Here is a 17,196-nt window from a genome sequence, read left to right as displayed (position 1 = left end):
ATCCCTTTCGTTCAAGATGAAATCCGTTCCCGTTACCGTAAATTTCATAAAAAACTCCAACTACCGTAAATCAGCTATCAGAAACGACTCTCCTCAAACCCCCCCCCCCCCGCCTACTGAACAGAAAATCGCCGCGAATCTTCTAGGAAGTGATGATGATGATGATGATAATGAAAGTGATAATGACACAAGTATCAATTAAATAGGCAATATTTTAGTAACATTGGAGTAATACCAACGGGTGTTTTCTCCTCTCTTCCTTTTAATTTTGTATATATATTATCTAGCTCACGGTTACTTGTTGTACTTGAAGGTAGTTTCTCTACATGTTTCTCTACATGCAGAACACATATGCGTGCTTTGGCCCAAAAGTAAGTATCCTTGTTTGAAACTTGCATGGCATATTCATAAATGGGTGAGGTTGACCAGGGATGAATCCTCTTCTACGAGTCAGATCCTCCGAGGGCCATCCATCAGAGACGTCAGAAATTGCCTGCCACTTTCTTGTAATCATGTTTTTCAATGCATTAAAACTTGCACAGTGACAATATGTAACCCATGAAGTTTCTTCGCGATTATTGCTTGTTGAGACTATTTCCTACTGAAAAATAAATTTATTATCCTTAACATCATAGAATTGACGTTAATGGTTACAATATTTTTCAACAAAAACAAAACAAAAATGAAATTTGTGCTTTTTGTGTCCAAGTGTCCAAGCAAATGTGCCCACTTTTTTTTTCTTTTTTTTTTTTTGTTCTACAATAAATAGGAAAAAAGTATGAATTGAGATGACAGTAGTTTGTTCATGTAAGGTCCATTTATTTTTTTCGACCTCGATTCGACGTAAGTGGAATTCAAATTTTTAATTTTAAACGAGAACCCCTTATTTTCACATTTTTCTTTGAAACTAGATTTTTCCGCGAGAAAAATGAGCACTGGGTTATTAAAACCGGTCCAATAGAACCGGAGATATTATTTTTTGAAAAGAGCCGGAATGGTCTTCTAGTGCGTTAGGTCGAAACCACTTTATTTTGCCTTCTACTGCAAATATTTTGAAGAGGAGTGGAAAATCAGCCAAATTAGAGAGAAATGTCCGAAAGCTTACAAATCCCATAAATTTCGTATTTTGTATCGTTTCCTCGACCAATACCTGATCTTACCCACGACTCATTCACCGAAATACCTTGGTTGCGGTTCAAATCCCTCCACCCTTCTCAACCGGGGTTGGGACCAGCCCAGCGGAATTAACAATTAGTCATAACTATTGCTATCGGTGAATAAAAGGTTAAATAGCAAATCAAAGGAATGTAGGAACTAAACGTGTTAATGATGCTTATTTCTCGTTTCCAGCTTGGATATATATATATATATATATATATATATATAAACTATTGTAATATATATATATATATATATATATATATATATATATACACATTAAAATTATTGGATTTTTTCTCATAAAAAGATAGGATCTTGAAGAGAAATTTACCGCAAATCTGAAACCGAATGACTAAACATTTGGATAGGTTGTTCGTTTGCCTTCCATCTAAACGTTGGCTAATTATCGACAGACTGTTTATACAGCACGGTCTATTAATGGGAATGTTGAGAGAATAGACATTTCTTGTTTTTTGCTTACATAATTTTGTAAACCAATTAGCGTGAATTCTACGATGTTAAGGATAATAATTCAGTTACAGACTAAAACAAAATTGTAGCCATATAGAAGAGGTCAAATAAATTTGGATCAGGTTTTGAATGCCACGTGGTGACGGATAAACAACAGAGGGTACCTTTAGCTTTAAACACCCAAGGAATTACCTACTAAATTTTACTAAAATTTGAAATGAACTTAATTTTTAATCGGACAAAGACATATTGTTGGTGGATCTGCGAATTGTCGAAAATTTTTCAAGTTTGATTGTGTCTCTTCCAAACACTGAACACGCCTTAGCAAGTGATTTGAAATATGGTCGGTAGTGATTATCCTGGTATATTAGATGGATTATCGCCACTGTGTTCAGCATTTCGCCATCTTAAAGCGAGGATTGGCTGACTGGAATGATCTGTAACGACCACCTGAAAGGTTAATCACCTCACGGAAAAATCTCACAAGTGATTTATAGATAAAAACCAACCAACAACACAAAAATGTGTGGTGTTTAGTGACCGTAAGTTGAGGTTTATTTCGAGATCGTGAGATGCGGTCTGGTTAGAAAAACATTTTCTTATCGTGCCAACGTTTCGATCTTTATTGAGATTATCTTCAGGGCCTGGGATTTATAAACATTGTTTAAATTATACAAATTCATGTAGGATATGAAAAAAATGAATTTATACAATGCTAAACATTTTAGACAAGTATTTGTACTCACTCGAATTGTTTGTTTTCTGTGTAGATGTGTCATTATTGTGTATCGTGTTGAGTGTGCCAGTGAGATATTGATGTTTTATGTTTATATACGTTGGATTTTGAAGGGGTTGAGACGGAAGTAGGGATAGAAAAACATTTTTATATAAGGAGTCGGCTTTTTTGAGATGAAAGGATCCGAAAATGGGAAAAAATGCTAGTGGTTCGGCCTGATTATTCTTTCAGAATTATTTAGACGGGGATAATTGGGGAAAGGAAAGCCAAATTATTGAAGAATTAGACTATGTCGAAATGTTTGATGTGAGGAATGTAGTGTTTGGTTTATATGTTTTGTGTAATTTGATGATCATATATCTATATTATCGATATTGAATTTGATTAATGATATTAGCGTAGCTGCGGCTGAGATTACGACCGTGTGTCCGTTCTGAATTGATGCTGTATTTATCCCTGTTGATGTAAACCATTTCTAAAAAGTTACGTTTATGTTTGTTTTGTTCTGGGTGTAATATTTTTGGATGTTTTTCACATCCTACATGTATTTGTATAATTTAAACAGTGTTTATAAATCCCTGGTGCTGAAGATGATCTTAATAAAGATCGAAACGTTGGCACGATAAAGAAAACATTTTTCTAAAAGCTACGTAACACCAAACGGCAACTCACGATCTCCAAATAATAGCCAACAACACAGAATTTAAATGGCAGGATTATTTCCTTTTTGTTTATGGCATTAACAACATTACATATATAATTTAAAGGTGAAAATAAGACATTTTGTATTTATTAATATAATATTTTTATGGATAAAAGTTGACAAGTCCAAACGTTAAACAGTAATTTGATACGACTCCAACGGGACCAGTATCATTATAAATTAATAAGGCCAGATTATAAAAGTTAACGTGTGTCAAATTAGTAACTTTTAGGTTTCTCGATCGGTTTTGTGAATACGCAGTCTGAGAGTGAGGCGCGTACATTAATATCTCAACATTTCTAAGCTGTTGAAAAACTGTCTAAGTTTGCTTTATTAAATCACAGAGTCAGGTGTTTGTGAGTGATGTCAATCGAAACGTTTAACTTCAACGGCAGCCTTACCTTTGTCGACGACTCTCAGAGCGTACATGAATGGGGCCCCCATGATTCCGCCTATTATCCAAATGAACGTGATGACCATTTTGAACTGCAGCCTCGAGACACGTGCTCTGCACCTGAAAACGTGGAGTATCAGCTCGGAAAATCATGATTTACAAGCTAAACCGCGTTTCCATGAGCAATGAATTAAACCAATGTTTCCAAAACTTTTTTGTGCCATGTCCCACTTAGACTTTTACCCTTCTGCCCCACCCATCAATCACAGCGTACATAATTTATAATATTAAAATGCGCACTAAATAAAGTTAAAATTTATTGGGAAAATCGTTACAGAATAATAGGTAAAACACAGTAAGCAAATATTTTTAAAACCCTGAAAACCATGTTTCGCGTCTAGGGCGTCGGAACGAATATAAGAGTTAATAAATTATTTGATCTGGAACTCATTTTGCGATGTTCTTAAATTTTTGAAATAGCTTTCAATTAATTAAAGTTTTTAGTTGAGATAAAAAGTCAGTGTCACGAGCGGGATTCGAACCCCGACCTTCGGCTAGATATCGTGACTTCGATCCACGCGGACACTAACTTCCAATCTCAACCCTACCTTTTCAGAAAATTCCTCTCCTTTTTGAGATCCATGTTGTATATACTTTTGATTATATATTTCATGATGTGCTCAAAATCAAAATTGTAAAATAAAGTATTTCTATAAACTAAAAACACACTTTCATAAAAAGTGCTGTTTATTTATTTACAAGTATCGATTTCGGGGACCTGACCGCTCCCCCTCTTCAACTGCTTTTACTTAAAACTAAACCAAAAACCATTAAATATTAAAAAACTTTTCCATGAAACTGGGCAAGTAGGAAGAAGCCAAACGTGGAGCCCTTTGGGGAGGTTTGCAAAAAGCGGGTAATATCAAAAGAGTAGTCACGAGTCAGTGGGCAGTAAGTTGATGGAAAAAATCATCAAATAGCGAGCTAAACCTTTGTTATATTTTTATGAAGTGACTGAAATTTGGAAGGGGAGTGTGGCTTTGGCTTAAATAACCTTTAGTAGATTTTAAACAGTAAATAAACATTGTTGGGGAAGTGTGGATGATAAGAACTCCAACGTGTGTATAATAACAATTACTCACTCTCAACACGACACACAAGAATGATACATCTACACGGAAAACAAACCTGCAGATGATCTCAATAAAAATCGAAACGTTGTCATAATAAATGAAATGTTTTTCTACGTCACACCAGACCGCATCTCTCGATCTCCGAATAATCATTTGCTAACGGTCACTAAATACCACACATTTCTTGGATACAAAGAAAACCCAGAGAGAGGACTTGTAGCAACGACAGGCAATGACCAAGTTCTCCTCGAAAGAAGGATCGCATGCATAGAACTAAGGAGCTAAGAAGGTACAATAAGCCAGAAGTCGGCAGAGCTTGGGCAACTTAAATGCCCACTTCCTACTCTTCTTTCATTGTAATCATCAACATCATCATGGGAAATTATACAAATCGGCTTGAGTTATAAATATAATCCGTAATCTCAAGCTCAAGTCCATTTGTATTTTTTGTGAGGTAACAAATTTTTCAACTATTCGCGGATCATACAAACCCCAAAAGAATGGGCAAACTTCCGAAATTCCAAACCAAAGTCACAACCTAATAATAAAAAAAAAGTAGTCTTTTGACAGCAGAACTAGAAATGTCTGTACAAAAGAAAGTGCTAAAGGGTGCAACTAAGAACGAATAGAAGAATAAAATCCATTTTTTGATATGTATTATTAATACGAGTAAGTATAAATTAATTCTCCAGCACCAAAGTGTAATGTTGTTGGAAGAGAATACCATAATAATTATAGACATATTATTACAGAATCAAATATTATAAATGATTTTTCTATTGCCAATAAAAAAGTATTAGAGGTTTCTGAATAATGTTTAGCTTGTTAATTTCAAATTTTGGCAATCTGATAAACCACCGGCTGCGGGAAATTGAAAGAACGATAGCATCACGTCCTCGAGGGGTGTCGAATTAATTTCCAGAGGGCAAGGCAAATCCCAGTTTTTGGCCAAGTTTGGCGCAATCTTAACTTAGACCAAATGTCTTATATGAATTAAACCATTAGCGATAAATTGAGAGCGGATCAGTGAGCCCGATCCCTCGGGTCAAAAGATCCTGCCACCCTTTGACATTAGAATTCTGTGGAAATCCAAAGGAAAACCCACTTTGGCGAAAGCAACGTCTCCTCCTTAATGACGCCAACCCAATTTCCCGTCAGCCTAATAACCAACCTTCAGCCAGCTATTTTCAGTCGTTGTCGATTTTACCTCCCTTCCGGTGGTTACCGGATATTGTTTCTTACAAATTGCGAGCTTGTTTCAGGCCGAATTGTTACCAAACCGAGGATAGACGTCTTTTAATTTCTCCCTAATTTGGAAAATTCAAGTGATTAGGGTCAGGAGATCAAATTTTACTATCTGTTAAACTTAATTTTTAATTATTCAGTATTGTTAAACGTTGAACATTAATAGAAGTTAAATCCATTACAGTTCGTGGTCCGATTGACCAATTAACATTTTTCAATTAATTTTATTTATGAAAGGTATTGGTTGAGATAAAAAAAGTCAGTATCACGAGCGAGGTTCGAACCCACGACCTTCGGCTAAATACGCCGCTCTTCTACCACTTGACGCTATATCCGCTAATGACGCTGATGTCCTTCTTTTTCTCTTTGTTCGAGCGTATTTAATGTATTAAACTGCAGCCATTTGAGCGTCTCGATCTGGTTATTGACTCTCTGCTTTCAAATGTATACTACATTAATATCCTAAAAATGGTAGCCTCTTGTTTGTACCCCAGGTAGTCAAATACAGAATAGTAACAAACACATAATATATCACACATCATCACAAAAATATATGTCTGGTCACATTCACTCACCCCATAGTACTCCATATTCCTCGGGGCGGGGTTATAAGCAACCCCTTCCATTCACGCTAATAAATTACATTCATTTCAATAAATTAATACAAACACAACACTCAATAGAAACATAAAAGTCTGGCCACATTCGCTCCCCCAGAGTACTCGATATTCTTCGGGGCGGGGTTAAATAACCCCTTCCTTTCACGCTAATAATTACATTCATTCCAATTAATTAAAATAAAGCCAACACATGAGGTTCCCCCATACTTGGTCATCCTAAAAAGGAATCTGAGGATCTTTAATGTCCGTACCTAGCCTATTCGGCCTTATCGGACGTTTTGAGTCTCAAGATGAGACCTCACGTACCTCCGCATACGACAGGATGGTGTTATTGCCGTAGCATTGGTGTAGAGGCAGCTCAGCCCCGAAGGGCCAAAACAACCTCGCTCCCCGCTTGCCCATTCCTAGTGGCCGGGTCTTCATTGAGCATCAGACCGTATGCCGCTCGCAAAGGGTTACCTAAGCCGAAATACATCAGCTCGCCCTCCCAGCACAATTATCGCGTCCCCAACGCCTATATGCTGCCGTCCGATCCACCGTATCCCGTGAGGCCGGGAGTATAACGGTGGTCATATGCAAGTTTCGTGCGAAGGTCACAGGTAGAAGACAGCCTCTTCTCTATGTTCCCACCAGGGGCGTCACCACGTACCACTACGAATCCATTCCCAGTGTAACAGGGGCAACCAAGGGTTGGGAGGGGGTCACAGGATGGAATGAAGGAACCTGGATTGAGAAAGGGATGTGGATGAGGCCTCGAGGTGGACCGTTTCGGGTCTCGAGCCTCAACCACACTATACCACCCGTTGTCGCTGTAGTTCCACATTGAGTGGGCCACAACTCCCTGGGTGGGTGATAAAGCCAGCACAAACACAACAATCACACATGAAAAACACTGTATACATTTAAAAATCCCTATAGCCCTGAGGTACACGAACAGGGATCTGTGCCCGCTGCCGTGCCCCATGCAAAGGTCCAATGATATGCAAAAATATTGTCTATACGTCAACCCTCCTACAATTGAAAAGGTGCTCGACCGTTATTCTAATAAAATAAATAACGGGCACCTACGCAGTCACTATCCGGACAGAAGGGGTTCGTGCGTTATTCTGGTCTGACCTATGCGTAGTCTGGTCAGTATCCGCATCTTTCTTAACCTGCTACAGTTTAGCAGCTTTATTTCTATTTCTACGAGCCCAGCGGTTTTTCCATTCTCTTTTTGCTGAGATTGAAATTAATAGTTTTAGGTCCGCTCCATTCTTGCGAAAAACTTACATTTACTCTCCAGACGTCACAAACAATCACTTCAGAGGTTTATATGAAAAACTATTAATGACGTTGGAGCACAAGACGGCCTATATCACGGGTCGATCCGAAAATCGTTAGCCTTTTTATTAGTCCATATATAATTTTGCAACCTAATAACCAACCCATTTTAATTATTAAAATAAGAAATTTTGTTCTTTTTTGTGGAAACTTTTTACGAAATTTTGTTGTGTCTATAAATTGTTTAGCAGACTTGGATTTCTTATTGAGCCCAGTCTATAATATTTTCAGACATGGTAGAATTTTATGCCATTCTTTGTCAATCATTAATAAGCATAACAATTTTTAGACATAAAATGAAAAATATAATAATGCTAAAATATCTTTCTCACTTGAGAGGATGCAATATGGCCTTGTAACGATCCAGAGCGATGGCTGAAAGCGTCAGTACCGACACGGATATGCTTAGGCTTTTGACGAACGGGCAGAAGGCGCACATGAAGGCAGGCAGAAGCCACTTCTGAAGAAGAGCCGCTTGAAACTGTAACATAAATATATTACATAAAAATTATGATTTTATTTTTTACATAGGCGTTGAAGTATTATTAAAAGTAAGGGAAAACATCCTAGTTATGGAAAGCAGGCACCATTCGTATATCTCCAAAATATATTAAATTGTCATTAATTTATTTTGTGAATTAAATATTAAAGCAATCTTGGAATGCCAATATCAGATTCGTCCTTCACCTTTGTTCGTTAAATTAAGTAATATATTAATTGTATGTTTAAAAAAATATTCCGTTTGAAAAATAAGAAATGATGTTTGAGCTTATTTAAATTACGACACACGTTGGCTTTAAATTCTACACCTGAAAAATTCTTATAAAATAGTTTTCTTTTTCTCCATAATTTTTTTATTAAGATTTATTCAATTAAGTTTTATTCAAATACCTTGTGGCAAATTGTTTGCAAAAATGTTTACTTTGTGATAAATTTACAAATGCATAATAATTAAATTAACCCAGCACCCGCGGGTATAGGCCGTGAGAAAGGGGCCGTGGACGGTACTCATTATCAGTTTAGGTAATTTGAGGTAAAAAAAAGTATATATATATATATATATATATATTATACACGAATGAGACCAAGAATGCTTCCTTGTGCGATGTCGACTCGTGGCGGTTTGAATTTGGAGACTCGTTGCCGTACCTCTAAGAACATAGAAGTTTCAAAAATGGAAAATTTCTCGTGCTTACGTCAGGTGTGAGTTTATCTTTCTTTACTTTATATGATTATTCGGAAATCGTGAGATGCGGTCTGGTGTGATGTACGTTTCAGAAAAACATTTTCTTTAGCGTGCCAACGTTTCGATCTTTATTGAGATCATCTTCAGGGCTTGGGATTTACAAACATTGTTTAAATTTAACAAATACATGTTGGATGTGGAAAAAAGTGAATTTATACAATGCAAAAAATATTTTTTATATTCAATCAATTTCTATGTACCGAAAACTAAATTTATTCGTTTAAAAATATGTTTGTAGGTTCATGAATTTTTAAACAAAACCTAGTTGATATTCGTTAGATACACCATATTATATTGTACTGGCACGGTTTGGCGATTTTTCTTTGGCTTGTGTTGGAATAGATTAGTAAACCACAATAATGTCTATATAGAAATTTTTCGTTTTATTTCCAACTTCAATATTTTGTACATATTGTTAAGTGTTAAATTTTGTTCTCTGTCCATGTTTGGAGGATGACAAACCGTTCAAGTCGGACGTTAAAATAACTCGGCTTAAAATTACTCGTCGGCACTAACGTTGAATTATTCATGTTGACTTTAGGACAATCTGGATGGTAGATAAAATTTAAATTGGAGAATGTCCACTAGCTACTGTTAATCCAATAGTGGCCGGACTGTGTTTTCGATGAATAAACATAAAATTTATAGTTTTCCTGACAAACGTAAAACTGTCACAGCCGTAAAAATAAAAAAATGAAATCGTCAAAGGGTGGAACTATTAAAAGGAAACTTAATCCTGTTTTAATTAGCAATAGATCGCAAAAAATAAGAGCGTACAAAACAGTTAATTTTAGGATATTAATGAAATCTGTATTATTAATTTGTAATGATAATCGACAAAAAAAGAGTGTACAACACAGTTAATTTATAGGATATTAATGAAATCTGTATTATTAATTTGTAATGATAATCGATAAAAAAATCAAGCTAAGTTAATTAATCAATCAAAGTAAATTTAATAACATTGAACAAAGTAAATAACAATTTTTTTCTAAACTTGTTATTTACATTGCCTCTCGTTTATATTAACTTTTTTTTAATAAGGAAAAAACATCATCAATATTACGTTTCTAAAGATTTCCTAAAGAAACTTTATGAAAGAAGATATTAGATTACTTCAAAAATATATTGGAAAACTTATTTTCCTCTCTGCCTTTAATACCTGTCAACCTCAAATAATGTTTTTATTTTAAAAATAACAATTAAAACTGGATCACTATCTTGAAAATTTAAATATTGATAAATTACCTATAAATCAAGAGTTGGCATATATAAAAACTAGATAGTTTTGAATGTGATAATTTCAGTATTTCCCTCTTGTCTAGTTAAATATAATTCCATTTCTTTCTAATCTTCTTCTTGCTAATAGATTTGTGATTTTGTGATCATGATGGTCTTTTAAAATAAAATGTTAATGTTGATAACTACTAATATCAAAGATATACTTTATTTAATCATCGGATTTTGGTTAAATTTTTTTAAATTAAAATTATATATAACTTCGATCCACGTTGTGAATTCGCTTATCACTACGTCTGTCTTTGTTGGAATACGCCCAGTGCGAACAAAGTCCATCAAGGTATAGTCTTGAAGAAGAAAGCAAATTCAATGGTTAATTTGTTACTGTCAAGATTTCGACGTATTTTAAGGTCATCATCAGGGCAAAACAATCTTAAATATGCCTACAGATCGCAAATTTACTTGAAACACTGACCAAGACAATAACTCAATAATGTTACAGTCCTTGGCAATGTTTCTACTGTGTTCGTCTTCAAAGAAATTTGAGTTCGCCTGTAAAAAAAAACTTAAATACGCCAATCAGATTGTTTGTCCTGAGGATGACCTTAAACTACCTTGTTACTTTGCAGTAACAACTGAATTTGCTTTCTTCTTCACGACATACTTTGATCTAGAGTGTTCGTGAGTGAAAAAGTGGTCGGTATTTCTAATTCCGACAACATTCAACATGTTAGACCGAAATACATACAACGAAAAAATCTGAATCGCGATGCTTTTATACACAAAAATTAAGATTGAAAGAGCTTTTCAGGCAGAGAAAAATAATGCAATGAATACGGTTTCATGCGTCAGGCACACCAAAATTTATTGTAGATATCAGCATACGTGTATTAGGTTTGGTGATCAACACGAATTAATATACCAAATAGTTATTGTGATCGTATGCATCAGTAATATAAATATATTAAATAAAACGACTTTCTTTCATTCATTATCTCTCTCTTTCTTTCTTTCTTTCTTTCTTTCTTCCTCTCGTTCCTGCTAATAATTTCTTGGCTACTGGGATTTATTTATAATTATCAATGCAGCGATAATGGGATCACTATATTATCTAACTAGAAAATAAAATAAACCTACAGTAAATTGTAATTTTAAAACTTTTCTTTTTAACGGATATTTTACTATGGTAATGAAGAACATTGTTTTTCATTTCTTGCCAATTTTCTTTCTATCCTTTTAGGATTCAAAATACACGCTAATTAAAGTATGTCAGATAACTAACGATGTTTTTGTTTTGTGCAAAGACGTACCACCAGATTCCCGCTTAACGCTCTATTCCCCAAACAAGGCGATCGATCATAATAATTTAGGGGCAGTTTGGGACACAAATGACCTGCGCCTTTCCGGGCCTCTATTTGACTCCGACTAATGGCATCGGACATCTTAACACCAGTGCCGGTGCCCAATTTTGGACCAAGTTAGTTGGGAAATCCCTTGGGATTAATATCGCCGTCAACTGAATTGATCAGATTTTGGAAATAACTGGGAAATTATCGCTGAACAGATCCAACTTATCCATCTTCGTGAATAATTATAATCTATAAATTCAATTGGTAACGAATGTGTTGGTTAGTTGCAATTTCAACATATTTGAATACTGTATTTGTATGTATGATGCGCCTAGGCGTGTGCTAATTTGGGCGTTAATTTCGCCGACTTCAATTTCTATCCAACTAGATTGACCACCCCGCGAGGATAGACAGACAAAAATGATCAGTCCAAATCACAGGTTCATCAGTCACAGACCACTCAAAGAAATTTTAAAAAAATATTAGTTGAAGTTTTATGAAAAGTAATTTAATCGTAGTTAAGTTTAGGGCAGCAATTTTTTTTTCTCCCGGTCTTACCAACAATTATGGTTGCAGGAACAATAAATACCCAGAAATATCCTAGCTGGATAAAACTCTTACGTAAATCCCAAATCCTCCCCCTACGTCCATGAAGCACTCTCTAGTTTCTAGTGGGAACCGGATGTATGTACCGAATGAAAAGTAACAACCACCAACAAAAACAAACCTATTACAGTTCGGGTAGTAGTGAGGGTTCCATCGACCAAAGTCATGAAGACTAACTCCCTTGAGGGGATAGCTAATATCTCAGCTGAAAAGGTGTTTTATGCCCGACTATCGGCCCTACTTAAGAAAGGAGTGAGTACATTGAGACCAAAACTTCCTTAAGACAGCTGCCCAACCAACGCGCTTGTCAACTAAACTCCGTGCATAGTGTGCATACGGAGAAAGGACAATTATGGAATGGACATGGACGATAAGTCCCTGATAGAGCTGAAAAAGCTATATATGTCCCCTTACTTTGGTGTCAGAAGACCTAAATTCAAATTTTAATTTAAAATTTATATAAAAAAAGAGGACGATGTAGAGAAAGCGAAATGCCAATTGTTCCGGTTGTAAAATAGGCTAATGTTAGGCGAAAGGGTAGAGGAAAGAGGAAAGCACAGACACTGGATTACATCAGCCCACTGAAAAGTCATATGCCCAGAAGTGAATAAAACAAATAAAAATACAAAATTACTCTTTTGCCTGGTACCAGGGTACACAAGAGAGTGGGCTGATAATTTGGCCATGGAAGGTATTTGAGGACACTTATTGGAACAGGATCCTTGGTTCCTTTTGTAATATACCAAACTGCCAAAAATATGGATTCATCAGATAATGGATTAAAAGTAAGTCCTTCGTTCAATGGCAAAATAGCCCAGGATAGAGGAATGCGAAAAAGTTGATCAAAGGACTAACACAGATACTAACGACAGAACTAGTAAATCTAGGACGTGGTAGAACTAGAATGATAGTTGGACTGCTAACTGGACACTTCAGAGATATATGCAAGAGACCCGGACTGTACACAAACGTGGGCACATTGCCAGAAAGAAGAAGAGACAGTGAACATGTCTTTTGATAGTAGCGAAGGCTTTGTAACCCTGGTTCTGATGGATACTGAGAGTTCTTGAGAAAGCTGTGGGATCTGACAAAATGCCGGTCGCGGTGTATCTTTCTCCATCAGCAGTGCCACGGTTCCTTATGGGATTGGAGGGCCGCTTCTTGCAGACCCCCATGACAGTCTTCACCACTTTCTCCACCTGCACCTGGCCTTGGCCTTTCTTATATATTTTGAACTTCATTTTTCGGCTGTGGAGAGTGTTGATCCACCCACGTCTGAGCGCTAGCACCTGTTTGGGAGGGCACTCCTCGCTTCACCCAAAGGCCACTCGCCTGAGGATTTTGCCCAGGTTGCGAGACTAGGAAAAGAGGATCTAGAGGCGGTAACCCTAGGGTGTGTAATGTTGGTGTTCTTATGTCAGTGAGAGTGTTTTGTGTGGTTTGCTTGCTTCCCTTAGCTCGTATGAGAGTACCCACAGCAAGCCGAGAGCGAGGTAGTGAGAAGCCCCCGACCCGAGACGACGCCGCTAAACGGACCAGTTCATTTACGATTAAATTTTTTCAAATTGAAAAGTAGCGAGTGTTTTCTGATTCGAAAATGTAAGATACAAAATTTGGTAGTTTCTAATAAGATTTGTAACATAAAAATATATGTAACTTTACATGACCTTTGAATTGTAATTGTGATGTTAATATCGGTATGTGATGGGAATATCGTCGATGGGTGTCGGCATAAAGCAGACGGCTTCGTATCCTGGCCAGGTCGTCTTCACACACTGATTTTAACATCACAAATAAAAATATAAATGTATTGATCAAATGACGAATGCTGAAGATTGTAAAATACAAACTTAGTCTTACCTTAAAAAAAATAATTAATTCATAATTGGTCAACAAATCTGATTGGTCGCTATAAAAAATACACCAGAGAATAGTCAAAACAGGATAGAACATAAGGAAAAATTTGTACGAAAATATTATTCGTTCATTTAGAAATAAGTGTTAAGGGATGGATCGATCTTGTGTAGATTTGTATATGTAATCAGGTATTAGGTCACAGAAACAGTGAAACTCCCAACCTCATGTCAATTTGTAAAAATTTAGAAATAAGTATGACAAATTGAGCTGGATCTAGAAATGTTTGTCTCACAATATGGTGTTGATTTTTCCAATTTTTGAAAAATTTCTTCCTGTTTATACGTTTTAATAATAAACTTTACGTTCAAAATTTTAATCTAGAGGTGTAAAGAACGTCTTACGTAATAAGGAAATCTCGCTAATAAAATAAAATAAAATAAAATTAATTCTAGAGAGAAAATGAAATGAAAAATAAATTAGATAAATAATTATTTGTTTAACTTAATTTCATAATTAGATTATAAAACTACATAATTTTTAAAATAAAACTGTTTGAAAAAAGAAGGTGCTAAATTAAATGCCAATTTTACACTACCAGAATGGTCTTTACAAGTAAGCAAGTTGGTGCTTCGTTTCAATTTTAATGTCAAATAAATATTTATTTCACTATTTATTCACTAAAACCCTGGTTGGAGAGTTGAGTTTTTGCTTAAAGCAAGAAGCGCGTTAATTATGCCAATTGGACGGTACGAATATTTATGCAAAGGCGTAAACATTGAGAAATGACACCCCCTTACGAATATAATTAAGAACAGACTGAAATACTGAATGCAAAAAAGGTTTGATTAACATCGGAATGAGTCAAGGAAAAAAATAAGTAAAAACAAAGACTCTATGAGAAGAGTGACCTGTCGTTAAGATTAATACCATTTTGGTTTTATTATCACTTATTACAATCAATTATTCTTTTTATCTATGGTCTTGGTCGAGATGCAGAATGACCCTAACTTTTTCGAGCAGAGCTATCACCTTCGGTTCGTGGGTTCGAATTCCTCTCGTGAGGCTAATTTTTTCATCTTAACCAGGACCTTCGACAACAATAATACTTGGAATGAACCATATGAAATAATTAATATGGTCAATTTTGACAGCTAAACATATATGGATTACTTATTTCATTCTCTTTATTTGTCATGTCAATAAATAATTGCATTGAAATGTGTGGAGTACCTAAGAAAAACATGTATACCGGGTTACTGGCGATAAGTGTCGAAAATTTCAGGAGGTGTTTCTACTCACCGTATGGTGGTATTATGGAACAAAAATCTTCTTATAAACCCCTGTCCAAATTTCAACAGTACAAAAGTAATTTAAGGTTTTGTTTGTTTTCCGTCTTAGAGTGATTAAATTGCTTATAAAGTTCAGAATTACTGACTAGTTTGTGCCAGCTGAAACAACGTTAAATTTGCTGTAAGGAAACCTATTTATATTGCCGAATTGATAAAAAAATTCTGCACGAAAAATTCAGAAAAAACATAAATGTTGAAATTTGGAATTTTTTTTAAATGTTGGATTGTTAATAACTACAAACTCCTGGAGCTTTGCAAATTCCCTCTCCATTCTTAATGTTTTCCATTCAATTAGCTTCTGAAGAGCCCAAAAATTTTGCATTTTGTTGGAAAAACTTGTATCGATGAAGGGGGGCACGCCAAATTGTCCAGAAAATCCGTCTGGCTCTTGAGTTTCGTGTCAGTTCTTTTATAGTTCGATTCAATAAGTTTGTTTTACGTAATCATCTGGCAACCTCCTCAGGTTGGTGATTTAAATTATGTCTTTGTTTCCCAATGAACATCTGCCTGGTATGCATTTCATTTACGGTTAGTGCTACTGCTGGAGGAAGAAATATCAAGCTTGCTTTTCACAACGAGACGTTCTAGGAGATCTCACTTTTCAACAACTTCATCAGAGGCTGGGGAAAACTGGTTCTTTCACTCGAACAACAAGGGAAGACAATCATCGAATTGGTGTAGATGAGGAAATTTCCTACACCAACTCGCTGATTATCTTCCCTCGTTCTTCGAGTGAAAGGATCGGTTTCCCTCATCTATCAGCAAACTGATTGAATCGAACTATAAAATTGAAAAATTGGGCGTGCCCCTCCTCGTTCATCGAACAATGTAAAATTTTTGACCTTTCAGAAGCGAAATCGAAAAAGTTGGCTGTACCGCTGGAAACTAATTAAATGGAGAGGGAATTTGCAAAGCTCCAGGAGTTTGTAGTTATTAACAGTTACGAATCCAACATTAAAAAAAAATCAAAATTTTAACATTTATGATTTTTCTGAATTTTTCGTGTAGAATTTTTTCATCAATTCTGCAATGTCAATAGATTTGCTTATAGCAAATTTAACGTTGTTTCAGATGGCACAAACAGTATTCTAAAGTTTATAAGCAATTTAGTGAATTAAGACGGAAAAAACCAAAACCTGAAATTACTTCTTTACCGTTGAAACTTGGATAGGGGTTGATAAGAAGTTTTTTGTTGCATATAGTGAGTAGAAACACCTCCTGAAATTTCGACACTTATCGCCAGTCACCCTGTATAGGCCATTTTTAATCTTTACTGAACTACATCTATATAAATTAAACACCCAATCGCAATTTAGCAAAATTTGATCTAAGGAACGATATTAATTCAATTTTTCAGTCGGTTATTATCATCGGCTGACAGGAAACATTTAGCGTTGCCCACAATTAATCCCGATAAATGGGGAACATAGGTAAAGAAATAAGAAAAAAGTCAATAAGTTTGATTGTTGCTTTTTTTAGCGTTAGGATTTTAATATTGCAAATTATTTTCTCTTTTCTCATTATTTACAATTTTGCTTAAAAGTTTCAGTATAATGCGTGTAAAAGAAATAAATGAGGGTAGTTTTTTTATTATTATAAAAATAACAAACATATGCTGTAATAAAATAATATATTAAAGATAAATTGAAGCAAAACAAGATAATTGTAGGGAAAAACAAAAACTGGTTTCCCTATGTAGATTGTTTCCAACACCAAACATTTTACAGCCGATAACGCCTAAAGGGGAAAATGAAATTATGTTTT

General features: G+C 35.4%; 1 protein-coding gene across 5 annotated transcripts in view; it reads right to left on the bottom strand.

Moving 5' to 3' along the window:
* The window catches only part of LOC106669009 (neuromedin-K receptor-like), a 101,264-nt gene that overhangs the window by 7,215 nt on the left and 76,853 nt on the right, over nt 1–17,196 (bottom strand). For 4 of the 5 annotated variants that reach the window (XM_024229807.1, XM_014398253.2, XM_014398252.2 and 1 more), the window contains exons 3-4: nt 8,119–8,267; nt 3,473–3,585 (exon numbers count right to left, since the gene is read on the bottom strand). In XM_024229807.1, the coding sequence (XP_024085575.1) occupies nt 3,473–3,585; nt 8,119–8,267 (262 nt within the window). The remainder of the gene's footprint in view (nt 1–3,472; nt 3,586–8,118; nt 8,268–17,196) is intronic. The other variant, XM_014398254.2, reaches the window with a different exon arrangement.

The sequence above is a fragment of the Cimex lectularius genome, unplaced genomic scaffold (genome assembly GCF_000648675.2).
Source record: "Cimex lectularius strain Harlan isolate CLEC.00 unplaced genomic scaffold, Clec_2.1 scaffold247, whole genome shotgun sequence".
Taxonomy (NCBI): Eukaryota; Metazoa; Arthropoda; class Insecta; order Hemiptera; family Cimicidae; genus Cimex; species Cimex lectularius.
Note: the sequence above shows the minus strand (reverse complement) of the source record. Positions and strands in the feature narration are given on the sequence as shown.